This window comes from Vulpes lagopus, chromosome 13 (assembly GCF_018345385.1).
Source record: "Vulpes lagopus strain Blue_001 chromosome 13, ASM1834538v1, whole genome shotgun sequence".
Classification (NCBI taxonomy): Eukaryota; Metazoa; Chordata; class Mammalia; order Carnivora; family Canidae; genus Vulpes; species Vulpes lagopus.
Genome location: NC_054836.1, coordinates 3,004,451 through 3,016,821, shown reverse-complemented (window position 1 = coordinate 3,016,821; position 12,371 = coordinate 3,004,451). Strand labels below are relative to the sequence as shown.

Here is a 12,371-nt window from a genome sequence, read left to right as displayed (position 1 = left end):
TAGCTCCAACCCAGAGTAAGGCAAAGAAAACCCCAGGAAAATGGTGAAGATATCCAAAGATGGCAGCTCTATAACAGTGAAAAAGAACAAAGAACTAGTCCAGATTGACACAGGTCACAAGGCTCCTGGAGGGTATTACTGAAAAAGATAAAATTAACAGGCTGATGAATCAGTGTCTTAAGGGGAGATTTAGACAGGTAGAGTCTGGAGGTCAAATTAACAAGTACATAAAAAATACATAAACTTTTAAAATTATTAAATCCAGGGTAAACAAAAAGTTCTGCACAGAATGAAATGTAATCATAATATATTATATGGCTCAGTGGTAATTAGCATTTACAAAGTAAAGACTGAACCAGAATTAGGATACAGTCCTATGGGAGGGTTACAGAAAAGCATATGCACATTTATGTGAATCCTCATCTTCCATGGTATGAAGAAAAAGGGTTATGCCTAACACTGAAAAATTAAGAAAGAATAATATAAACATTTTATTCAAAAATATAGATTAGCTAAGAATTGAAAATGGCTGTTTCAAGGGATTGGGAAAATGGACTAGTACATTTCTTAATAAGCCCAAAAAATTCTATAAAATCTTTATGCATTAAAAATAAAAACTTACAAACTTAAAAATTATATACAAAAGAATATAGCTTAGTACTACTCAAAAGCTGCTGCCAGTCTTCAACAAGAGAAGGAGCTTGTACCAGAACATAAATCAACTACTTCACTGAGAACATTGCTGACATTTTTTTCTCTAGCAAACTTTTCTTGATGAAAGTAGCAATGCCTTGATCTACATTCTGGCTCAAGCTCCTTATATTCTATCAAGGCACTTTGAATAGGGCTGGTAGAGATCAAGGGTCAGCATACTTTTCTGTACAAGACCAGATAGCATGTAGGCTTTGCAAGCTATATGGTCTCTGTCACAACTCACCTCTGCCACTGTATTACATGCATAGACAACGTGTAAACATGTAAACAGACAGACATGGTTATGTTCCAATTTATTCCTGACATTGATATTTAAATGTCATAATTCTCATGTGCCACAAAACATTTTTTTCTACATAAAACCCATCCATATTTCACAGGCCATACAAAACAAGCAGCGGGCCAGACTTGGCCCCGGGCCATAGTTTGCCAATCCTGGGAAAGACCCGTATAATAAACTTTTTTTTAAACACCTTGTGGAATAAGAGTTTCATGTAGTATTTTCTTCTCCTTTTTATGCTTTTCTCCTATTTAAAAAATAATAATAATGCTGAAGAATTTCTAAAACTCAGGAAGTTTTAAAACCATTTATCTACCTACAAATACATTTCTCTCTACTCTCTAAGTAGGCCTATATCCAAATGACCTAAATTTATACTATAGGACAATAGCTATTCCCCATAATCCTCAGATAGTTTTTGGAGGCAACTTCCTCTATTCTGCCATTTTAACAAACAAAACTTCATTGTAATGAAAAAACCCTCACTCTTTTAAAACACAACAAACATATCCTGGAATCCTAAATTTAAAAAGGAAATGTGCCAGCTCTTTTCTAGTTACCAATGAAGTCATATTTAAGAAAAATACAAAGCTACTGACTTAATCATCTCAATTTTTGAATTTCTTTCTTCAGCAATGCATTAGTTCCCCCAACCAGTGAAGGCCCAAAAACCATTCAAAATCTTCTGGGTTTCTCTAGAAGCTCAGTTTCAACTGAAGAATGGCCAGTAAAGACAGTACAAAAGAAAAGGACCCTCCTAAGCCTCATCTACATCACTAATATCCAGCCTTTCAAAGTGATGGTGAAAACCAGAAGGCCTGACTCCCTTGCTGAGTGAATGATCAACCTTCCACTGTGCAGATATAGTCCTAGAACAGAACAAATTACAGGAAATATAAGCAGAACCACGTAAGTTCCAGTTAGGTAGAGCAACGGTGTCGAAGTTTCCAAGCTAGTCTTGTCCTCACACAGAAAGGAAGTAGGGGTTCATTCTAGTCTATTCACCAAGATTTGGAAGATGTATGGAGGGGTATCCAACGAGGAGTATTCCTACTAATGTCCACTAAAGACCCAATCAAGGCTAACTTGACAGCTGCTTAGAGACCACCTACTACAGGAGGGAGAGAAGACACTTGAGTACTCTGCGCCTTATTGCTTTGGGCATAATAAAAAGGAAAGTGAAGAAATTCAGCCAATTCCTCAAAGACTTAAAATTTTATCATCCTGAGAAACCAGTCCAGAATTTTCTAGGCTGACAGTGCCACCTAGTGGCTTTCCATCTTAAACTCACTTGGGGCAGCCACCTTTAAGTAGATATAGATACGTTAATTAAGCTCTTTAAGTTCATAAAACCAAAGGTTCCAGCATCTCTTGCCAAAAGAAAAAAAAGACTGGAAAACATTACAGCAGCATTTTGGGAAAGTGAGGAAAACAGGTCTACCACTCAAGGTACCAAACCCAACAACTAAGAAAACATACAGCACCATTGCTGGACCCAAACAATCTATTCAACAGCACTAGTTCCTGTCAAAGGAATACACTCCAGACACTTCAGGAGAGCTCTCAGAAAAAAACATCACATGAGAAAAAAACTGAAAACCACGAAAGTCCCAAAATAGGAAGAAGAAAAACTTGAGGTCACATAACGCTCTGACATAGGAAATCTGAGAGATCCATCTGCTAGGCAGACAGAAGTCCCAAAATAGGAGATATTCCAAGATGGCAATATCCACAACTTTAAGTCATGAACTTCTAAATGAAGTTAAGCAAATTATGACAAGAAAGTTCTTAGGGTTTCTAAGTCCCCTGCAATAAACAGACACATGCATGCAATCATTGCACATACATCCCCACACCACTGGCTTGCCTTAAAATAGAAATGCTTCACTCTGGGTTGACTGTTCAGATCTTTGTATTATTACAATGTCCACCATGCATCTTAAGATGCCAAGAATGACTCACCTTGGCAACAAACTGCTTGTCCTTTTGGTCCAAATTAGCAGTGGGAGCCACATAATCTCTCCATATTCTCAGCCTGCGTTCCTTGGCAAACCTGGCAACAAAAACGAGGATGCAAATCATTCAGACGGGTCAGCAAATGGAATCTGCCATCACCACGGGAACAAACAGTACAGAATCCTACTCTACCTAAGACACCCAAGAGAAAGGCCACCAGTGAAACCAGAACAAGTGTGAAAGCCTCAACAAAGAGTGTATAGAAATGAACTATCCAAGAGACATATATAGCATACACCCTTGGCTGGTAGATCGAGGTCTAGGTGTGCAATTTGTCAGGCCCAGACAGTACAAGTCCATCTTGAACTAGGTCTTTAGTTTATCCAGTATCTTCTGGGAGACTACTAAATGGGAAGAAATGGGAAGAACACCCACATCTAAACAAATATATTTTTAAAAAAGCATAAGTCCAATTTCCATTTGAATAAAAAGCATCAGCTAACCAAAATTTACGTGGAAAATAAGAACAAAATTGTCTCTGTAGTACATCTAAAGAAAATAAGGGACAAAAATCCAACAGTTCAGACAAAAGTGAAAAAAACTAGGTTGGAAGACATTTGTTTTACAGTACCAAAATCATGAGGAATTTTTCAGTCAGGCTAAGAGAGCCAAATGGAGTATGTGCAAAGATTTTTAAAAAACCAGTGAACAGGGGATCCCTGGGTGGCTCAGTGGTTTAGCACGGCCCAGGGTATGGTCCTGGAGTCCCAGGATTGAGTCCCACATCAGGCTCTCTGCATGGGACCTGTTTCTCCTCTCCCTCTTCCTGTGTCTCTGCCTCTCTCTGTGTCTCTCATGAATAAATAAATAAAATCTTTAAAAAAAAAAAAAGTGAACAGCTATATTGACAAATACACTTTGTGTTTTGTACTTACAAAAGTCTTTATAAATAAGTATGAATAATGGATACATGTGCAAGGGAAAGGAACTATTTCTGAAAACAGTATTACTTTTTTTAAAAGAAGCACTAACTGAGAAAGAGACAAAGTAGCATGTAGTAGTTGTTGACAGAGATTTAACAATGCAAGCAAGTCAAATACACCATGCAAAATAGCAGGCAAGTAATCACATATTATTGAAATAGGATTTGCATTCCTTGCTGTAAACCTGTGTTTTCATGATGAACACTCTAAAAAATCCATAAAACCTACAGATGTTATAAAACATGTAGATACTACTGCCATTATACTCGCTTTCTTCAAAGAGAGGCAGGAACTTAAAAAATGCAAAAAGAATTATCAACCAAATTTATATTTAGAATGATGGACTTACAGGATTTTCTGAACAACAAAAAAGTTTTTGAGCATCACAGAATAATCAGGTATTTGGAACACTGTATTTGGTAAGAGTATTTTATCTTTTGACTTTAATTGTGGAACATAAAGACCAGAGAGTTTTATACAATCATTTTTTTAATCAGATATGCCGAATCTATCTAATGGCCCAGATTAAAATCTACTTTTATAAAAAGTTGCAAGTCTTTCTGCTTATAGGCACAGAAGGATATGAAAGACCCAAGGGGGAAAAAAATCTAGTCCTCCAATCATATTCTTGCATATCTCTTAGCTGCACAAGCTTAGTTTTTGCCTCAAAGGCAAAAATTGTAAAGTTGTCAAGACCATTATAATTTTATGATTCTGAAATAAGTCATACAACACACCTTGAGAGCAGATCATTGTCATCAATGTTTGGTGGTCTTCTGCTTAATTGTATGCTAGGAGATGGTAGCTGGGCCTTTCCCCAAGCATCAGCTCTATTCATCTACTCTTGCTACCTGCTTCATTTTCTTCCATTTACCCTACTAAGTTAAAGAAGTTCACCTACACCTGGATATTCTTAACCTTGACACTTGAAATAGCCACCCAATCTTTGGAATATCCAACTATTGTTCTTCTGGAAATAAGTTATTTCTACATATGCTTTAACCACAAAGCACCTAGCTAAAAACGTGACAACAGCACCCCATGGTGAAGAAACCCCACACCCCCGCCTCCGTGAGTGGGACCAGGCCTAACCCAGAGGCAGCCCATCCAGGCGCCTCCCATGAATTCAAGCAACAAAAACATTCTGTTTTTCCGAGATAAGAAAACTATCCCCCAACCTCGCCCTGACTGGAAAAGTCCCTGAACATGGTCGTGTTGACCTTCAAAGAAATCAATCATGTCATAACCCGAATGCTATGCTACTCCCGCGGTTTTTTGCCTTTAAAAGATGCCTGTAATTGCTAATCGGGGCTCTGCCACCTCTGAGGCGGAGAGCCCGTTTGCGCAAACGTCCAATAAACCCTCTTGCTTGTTGCATCTGCCTGTCTGGGGTCTGAGTCTCTGGGGCGTCCACCGGGACACGTTGGCACCCATGAGCCAGGGTCCAACAATGGTTGCATTAACATTTTTAGGGATGCTTCAGGGATGCCTGGGTGGCTCAGTGGTTCAGCACCTGCCTTCGGCCCAGAGTGTGATCCTGGAGTCCTGGAATCGAGTCCGACATCAGGCTCCCTGCATGAAGCCTGCTTCTCCTTCTGCCTATGTCTCTGCCTTTCTTACTGTGTCTTTCCCTGTGTGTCTCTCAGGAATAAATAAATAAAATCTTAAAAAAGAAAAAAAAAAAGAAAACATGCTTCAACAAATGAGGGCATGAGGCCTCACAATAACAGGATTGAATGGTCCTGTTAGATAAAGATAGACCCACAGGCTCTATCTTTCCATCATACTCCTGCCTCCAGCCTGCCTGTTTGGTAGCAGCTCATAAGTGATTATATCATCCTCGAATGAGCCTCAAGATTTTCATTCCAAATGCCTGAAACTCAGAATTTCAGTGAGGGGCTTGGAAGAAAAGTGACTCAAAAACATTAAAGAGCAAATCTGGTGAAGAACAATTTCTGAATAAAATCTAAGCCTTACTACACAGCAGTGAATCAGACAACCCAAAGATTTATAAGTAACTCTTCTATGAGATCTTAGCCTCTTTTGGAATTTCCTTAATCCTTTACTGAAATATAACAAATACTGACATAGATAGGTGAGAGAAGATCACTAGATTTCTTTCCCTAAAGACCCTAAACAAGATCCTTGACTGGAAGGCTTCCCTGACAGACCTTACCTCTCAGCTGCCCTCAGCTTCTCTGCACCGCGAGTATAAACTGCAATCGACCAATCCACACAGCGTGCAAAGCCTTCCTTGAGGAGGAGCTCTGTGATGTTGCCATTCTGAAAAACAGGGCACGTGAGAAGGAAGACACAAGAAAATCCATTTCTCTAGACTTCTAACATAATCAACAACCACAGTCTATACTGCAGTTCATCTTAAAAAAAAAAAAAGAAGAAGAAGAAGATGGGGAAGAAGGTATGAGATGAGGAAAAAGGGTAAAGCTGTTTCTCTCCATTTGGAAATCAGCCCTGAGATGGAAGACACCACTCTGTAGCAAGTCCTAATAACCTTGGCTTCCCATCCCCACAACACCCAGCATAGTAACTCTTGCTTAATAGGAATAAGATAAAAGTTAGTGGCATTGAATGGAACTGACATTTCAATAGTTCCTCTGGAGGATGTTATTCTTTAGTAGAGATTACACCTTATTATTTCCTTCCCTAAGATCAATTCTTACTCCCCTTTTCAAAAGGAGAAAGCTGAAGAATGGGTTGAGGAGGGGTTAACTGCAGCTCCATTTTGCCCTGTGAATTACAATTCCCATTCTACTGTGACAAAGAGCCAGCTGGTAGGGCATAGACAGACAGCTAGTTCTCCAGAAGAAAAAGACAAGACCTTGGTGCATTTCTAAAACAAGCCTCCCAGCCCTCCACAACAACTGTCAACAACCGTCATGAAAGAATTATCTAGCCAAAGAATAAGTAACAGTAGTATGTCCTATCCTGGATACAGGTTACAATAATGAAAATTCACTTGCACTTGGATGGTACAATATAAGGTCACTCCCTTTCCAGAAGGAACCCACCTAACCAAAGCCTATGTCTGAGTAGAATTGACAGGCACAACTAGAAGAACATAAAGAACCTATTTCCTGCTCAAAGGCAGAGTTAGGAGGTAACTAGATAAGGTTTGGAGTGCACAAAGTAATTTTTCCATAAAAAGGTTTCATCATCGGAATTCCATCAATACTTTTTTTTTAAGATTTATTTATTTGAGAGAGAGCACGTGGGCAGAGGGAGAGAAGAGAGTTCCAAGCAGACTTCCCACTGAATGGGGAGCCCAACAAGGGGCTCAACCTCATGATGCCTGAGATAATGACATGAACCAAAGCCAAGAATCAGACACCCAGCTGACTGAGCCACCTGGGCACCCTGGGTTCCACCAATACCTTAAACCTAAAGAGCTACCCCCTAGACCTACATACAAACTTCAGCAATCTTGTTCTACACACTTCAGTGCCTCCTGCTCATCTGTGGGGCAGCCCCTCAAATCACCTACTCTCAACCTCAAAGACCAACACCTGAAGAAATAGGAGTTTCTCTTCCCCTGACATACTTAAAATCTGAGGTTCATTTTCTAAAAGTAAGTTGGATACATCTGTCCAATTCTATCGGCTAACTGGTATCCCCCTAGAAAATGGCTCAAAAATCAGAGGATAATCCTGCCAAGATATTTAAAAGCTTTTTAAATACAGAGAGAGAGAAGAGAAGCAAACCACAGCCCATCAAACACCAAATGTACTCCTAACCCCACACAGCCCAGTCTGCATGTGCACACTCACTGGATGAAGGATGGTACCCAAAATGTTCTGGTTGTGGCAGCTCTCCAGAATGATCTGAACATCTCTCTGAAGCAGTCGAGACTCGGTGAAAAATTTGGCTTCTGCAGCAAAAGGCTCTGGTGTTTCACTGCCATCTGCTTCCCGTCGAAAAGTTGGGCACTGAAGCAAAAGGAAAGTAGGTGGGTATGCAGCCTCAATATGAGTGCCAGGTACTCTCACACCACACCAAACCATCTAAAACCACAAACGTAAAGCTAAGCTAGCAAAGGTCTCAAATCAGGCTTTCTAATCCCTTTTTAAAACATATTGGTAAAAGTGACTAGAAATAGCATCTTATTAGACTTCTTGGGAAGGCAACTAAAACACCTGTCACTATCATGGGGAAATTTTAAATCACATTTAAGAATGCCCCCTTGCCAAGAGTCACCAGTGTCTAGTAAAAATCTCTATAATTTCCTTAAATCAAAATGGCTATTTTTCATTGAGACAAGCCATTCTCAGCGAACTTCAGAGCTTCTCGTCTCTCCTTTGTCTCAACAACCTCTCCACACAGCCCACTCCAAACAAACACTGAGTACTTCAAAAAATAATTTTATTTGATCTCTTAAGAATAGTCCCTCGGCAAAATTTACAGTGTAAAGTACTATAATCAATGTTAATAGCCCATACTAGGAAGAATCAGTAAATCCAGAATCCTAGAGTAGAGGAATATAACTGTCACTGAATGCTTCCACAAACCCTATATATCCACCCCATAGCCCAATATATGGTCTGACCTTGATCCCTGATAGCATGACCGTAACCAGGTAGTAATCTGGGAGGAGCAGGGCCCTGACCACACTGCCGTCCCGCACATGCTCGATGATAGCTGTGTGACAGAATAAACAGCTTAAGTCATTACCAAAAGTTGTGCCAGGGATAAACAATGTCCAATCAACTGCATTTAACACAGTTCCTCTCCCCAAATTCCCCCTGAGAAGTGCACTAGAAGATCATGAATATCCACATAACAGACTCTTCTACAAACTATTCCTGGGAAGACAGATTAGATTGATTTCTAGGTCTTCTCAACTTTCTGGGATCTAATGGCTCATACCAAAGCTTTGTTATCGGTAAGCTAGGCTGCTCATCTGAGTTACCAGGTGCCCAGCAAAAAATAAGTAATAATACAGATTTGGTAATAATTTTACTCAGTCTGTAATTAACAAGGTCTCAAAACTGGGCCAAGAACTACAGTGTGTATGAGTGTGTAAAAATGTGTCTATATGTATACAGAATACAGTTTCAGGGATATTACTGAAGCAGCAGCTTTTAGAAAACAGGAAGATCTCAATGTGGAAAATTACCAGTGATCTACTACCCTGCACCAGCAAAGGACTAACTAACCTCTGTCAAATATATCTGTTGTAACCTCAACGAACTGGATCCAAGTTACCTTCCAAAATACCATGGTGCTGCTGCACTCTTAACAATTTCCTTTGGATACCAAGTAAAATAGTTTTTAAAAAACCTCAAAAAACTTGAGAATAGGAATCACTCTGCATCATGTCTGTCCTCTCCCACCAGCCTTACCATTGACAGGCTTCTGATGATGTGAGTCCACAAAGTGCCTTGGGTTCTCAATGGTGTACTTGAGGTCCCGGATAGTATGTGAACCATTCCCCTCACTCCACATTCCTTTCTTAGCTGCCTTCGCTTGTTCCTCACATTCCGAGAGCCGGTTCTGCTCAGGACTGGGACATGGAAAAAGAAACACACATGGTGAATTCACAACAGGGGGGAAAAAATTCAGGCTCTTCTTTGAACTCTGGATTTCTTCAGCATCTGCTCCCCTTGAAAAGACCAAAGCATTTGTTTCAGATCTATGGCTGCAGACCCAAGCCTATATAACCAAAAAAATTACCATGAGTGCAATTTCCCAATTCCAGACTTGTTGCCTCAAACAACAGATTTGCTCATAAGAGCATTTAATGAGAAGATGCAAAGAACACACATCTCAGTACTGCCACCATCAGTGATTACAAGAGAACAAGTTGGTGGCTCAGAGGGAAGCCTCTGGAGGGGGAGGGGTACAGCTTCATTTAACTATGCTAGACTCAGGAACTGGAATCCAGGAAGAGCTCAGCAGGACACAGAGCAAGGAAAGTGACTAAGAACCACCCTTACTCCCTATTGTCTACAGAACAGGGCAGGGGAATGCAGAGCAGATACAGTCATAGAGGTCATCCCAAAACTACTTACACATTCAGTAAGACCAGCTAATAAGCAAAAGCAGTTTGAAAAGCTTCCATTATGAAAATGGAAGACTCTTCCTTCATGAAGCAGGAAACCAAATATAGATATCAGCTAGGAAACCAGAAGACAGACCAAAAAACAAAACCAGAAATGGCTCTTCTCTCTCTCACACCACACACACACTACATACTACACACTACACACACACACACCCCTGAGCTAAAGTGAACAGTGAACTCCAAGGCCTTTCCACAATCTCAATACCCAGTTCCATCAATAGCTATATGCATAAATTGAATCTCTCACCTTGAGCAGTAGGGATATCTGAACAGGATCCCTGACCTATAATTTCTTAAACCAGAAGTCTTCAGTACTGTTTTCTCCCCATTACCCCTCAGAAAAGTCAGTCACCTTCTTGGGAATCCCATACTGCAATCAGAATTCAATAAAAAAAAATGTAGCTTAAGAGATAGAAGCAGACATAGAAACTGAAAAAAGGAAAATTTAAGTTGAGACAGCTCTGCAGAAAAAAAAAGATTGGGACTCCAGAGGGAAATTTCTTTGTTGAGATGGTATAATAGAGCTACGAGCTTTTTTTTTTTTTTTTAAAGATTTATTTATTTATTTATTCATGATAGACATAGAGAGAGAGAGAGAGAGAGAGAGAGAGGGGCGCAAAGACACAGGAGGAGGGAGAAGCAGGCTCCATGCCCAGAGCCCGACGTGGGACTCAATCCCGGGACTCCAGGATCGCACCCTGGGACAAAGGCAGGCGCCAAACCGCTGAGCCACCCAGGGATCCTGAGCTATGAGCTTTTAAAAAACTTTCATTCTGGTTGCAAACTGGATTCCCCAAAAATACTGCAATGATAATCATGCCAATGATTTTAAGATACAACTTCAGCTTCCAAAAACACCACCTAAGACAAATGTCTTTATTCAATTAAATTCTCACATGTCCACCCCCCAATTATAGGTTCCAAAAAATGTCTCTCTGAAGCTAGAAGGGACCCAAAGAAGTATATGGTGAATGAGCTGGCCTCAAAGTCTATGAAGACAGAAGAATGCAAAAAGTGCCTTTGCTCATCCCCATCACTGGTACAGTTCATGCAAATATTTACCTAGAGCCTTTTGTACACCAACAACAGTCATATAATACAGCAAGGACTTAATGATTTAAACAGCATCTTTAGCCTCCAAATTACTGATGTAACACATCACTTTTCAGAGACTAAAGTGTTAATTAAAGCCAGCTGCAATCCATCCTATTGTGAGCCAACACTAGTGAACTTGAACATGATGCATGTGCTATAAAGCTTACATAACTAACACTCATTCCCATTACGTTCACACTGCCATTAGCTAAATATACTTTTACCTACTACTTAAGCATTTACAGATTTGCAGACCAAAACAGACCTAAAAGGCTTTGGAGAAAAAGAAAAGTTTCCCTGACTTTAAAACAGGACCACTGAGGGACGCTTGGGTGGCTCAGTGGTTGAGCATCTGCCTTCAGCTCAGGGAGTAGTCCCAGAGTCCTGGGATCAAGTCCCACATCAGGCTCCTTGCATGGAGCCTGCTTCTCCTCCCACTGTCCATGTCTCTGCCTCTCTCTGTGTCTCTCATGAATAAAAAAATAAAATCTTAAAAAAAAAAAAAAAAACAGTACCACTCAGCCCTTTTTTGGTTTTCCTAGATTCTAAGCAGATTTTGTAGAATTCAACACAACTTAATTTTCCTTGCACTTATTTCTTGCATGTGATATATCATGTATCTGTTTATTGGTTTCTTGTCTGTCTCCCCATTAAAATGTTAGCAGAAGCTGTTTGCTTGTTCACTGCCGTATTTAGTGCCCAGAACATAGCCTGGCACATAGTAAGTGCTCAATAAATCTTTTGGGATGGATGAATAAATACTCTGGAACTAAATATCTATGGCTTATGGCATAGCCTGTTGGCTCTTATGAATATAAAGAATAGAGGTGCCCTGTCTTAAAGCTTGTTTTTAAAGGATTTATACATGTCAGATGCCACTAATGAATCTTGAGTGACCTCCTGGCTCAGAATAATCCACACTGGGACAGGTATACCCTAAATGGCAGGAGAGCACCAGAAGTTACCCACTATATGCCAAGGAATGGTAAAGAAAATATAGCAAAGCCACAATAGAGCTGACTACCCATCCTCCCCTGGGCAACCCCAGCTCTCTCATGGTGGAGGGGAAGGAAGTTTGAGGAAGTTTGAGTTTGAGGGTCAGAAGAGTAATAAATACTTACTTATTAGCTCTCATGCCTTCTCTCCGGGTGGCCAAGCCCTCTGCAACCAGAGATTCTGCAATGTTTTCCCCATTGGTATCTGAAGAGGAAAAAGGGAATTAAATACAAAATTCAAATCTGTCTCCAATAGCAGCAGAGCTTGA

At 40.2% G+C, this 12,371-nt stretch overlaps 1 protein-coding gene across 1 annotated transcript in view; it reads right to left on the bottom strand.

Annotated features, from left to right (window-relative positions):
* The window catches only part of SND1 (staphylococcal nuclease and tudor domain containing 1), a 420,936-nt gene that overhangs the window by 367,220 nt on the left and 41,345 nt on the right, over positions 1 to 12,371 (bottom strand). The window contains exons 4-9 of the mRNA XM_041727934.1: positions 12,229 to 12,307; positions 9,291 to 9,451; positions 8,495 to 8,586; positions 7,719 to 7,877; positions 6,110 to 6,216; positions 2,957 to 3,047 (exon numbers count right to left, since the gene is read on the bottom strand). Of these exons, the coding sequence (XP_041583868.1) occupies positions 2,957 to 3,047; positions 6,110 to 6,216; positions 7,719 to 7,877; positions 8,495 to 8,586; positions 9,291 to 9,451; positions 12,229 to 12,307 (689 nt within the window). The remainder of the gene's footprint in view (positions 1 to 2,956; positions 3,048 to 6,109; positions 6,217 to 7,718; positions 7,878 to 8,494; positions 8,587 to 9,290; positions 9,452 to 12,228; positions 12,308 to 12,371) is intronic.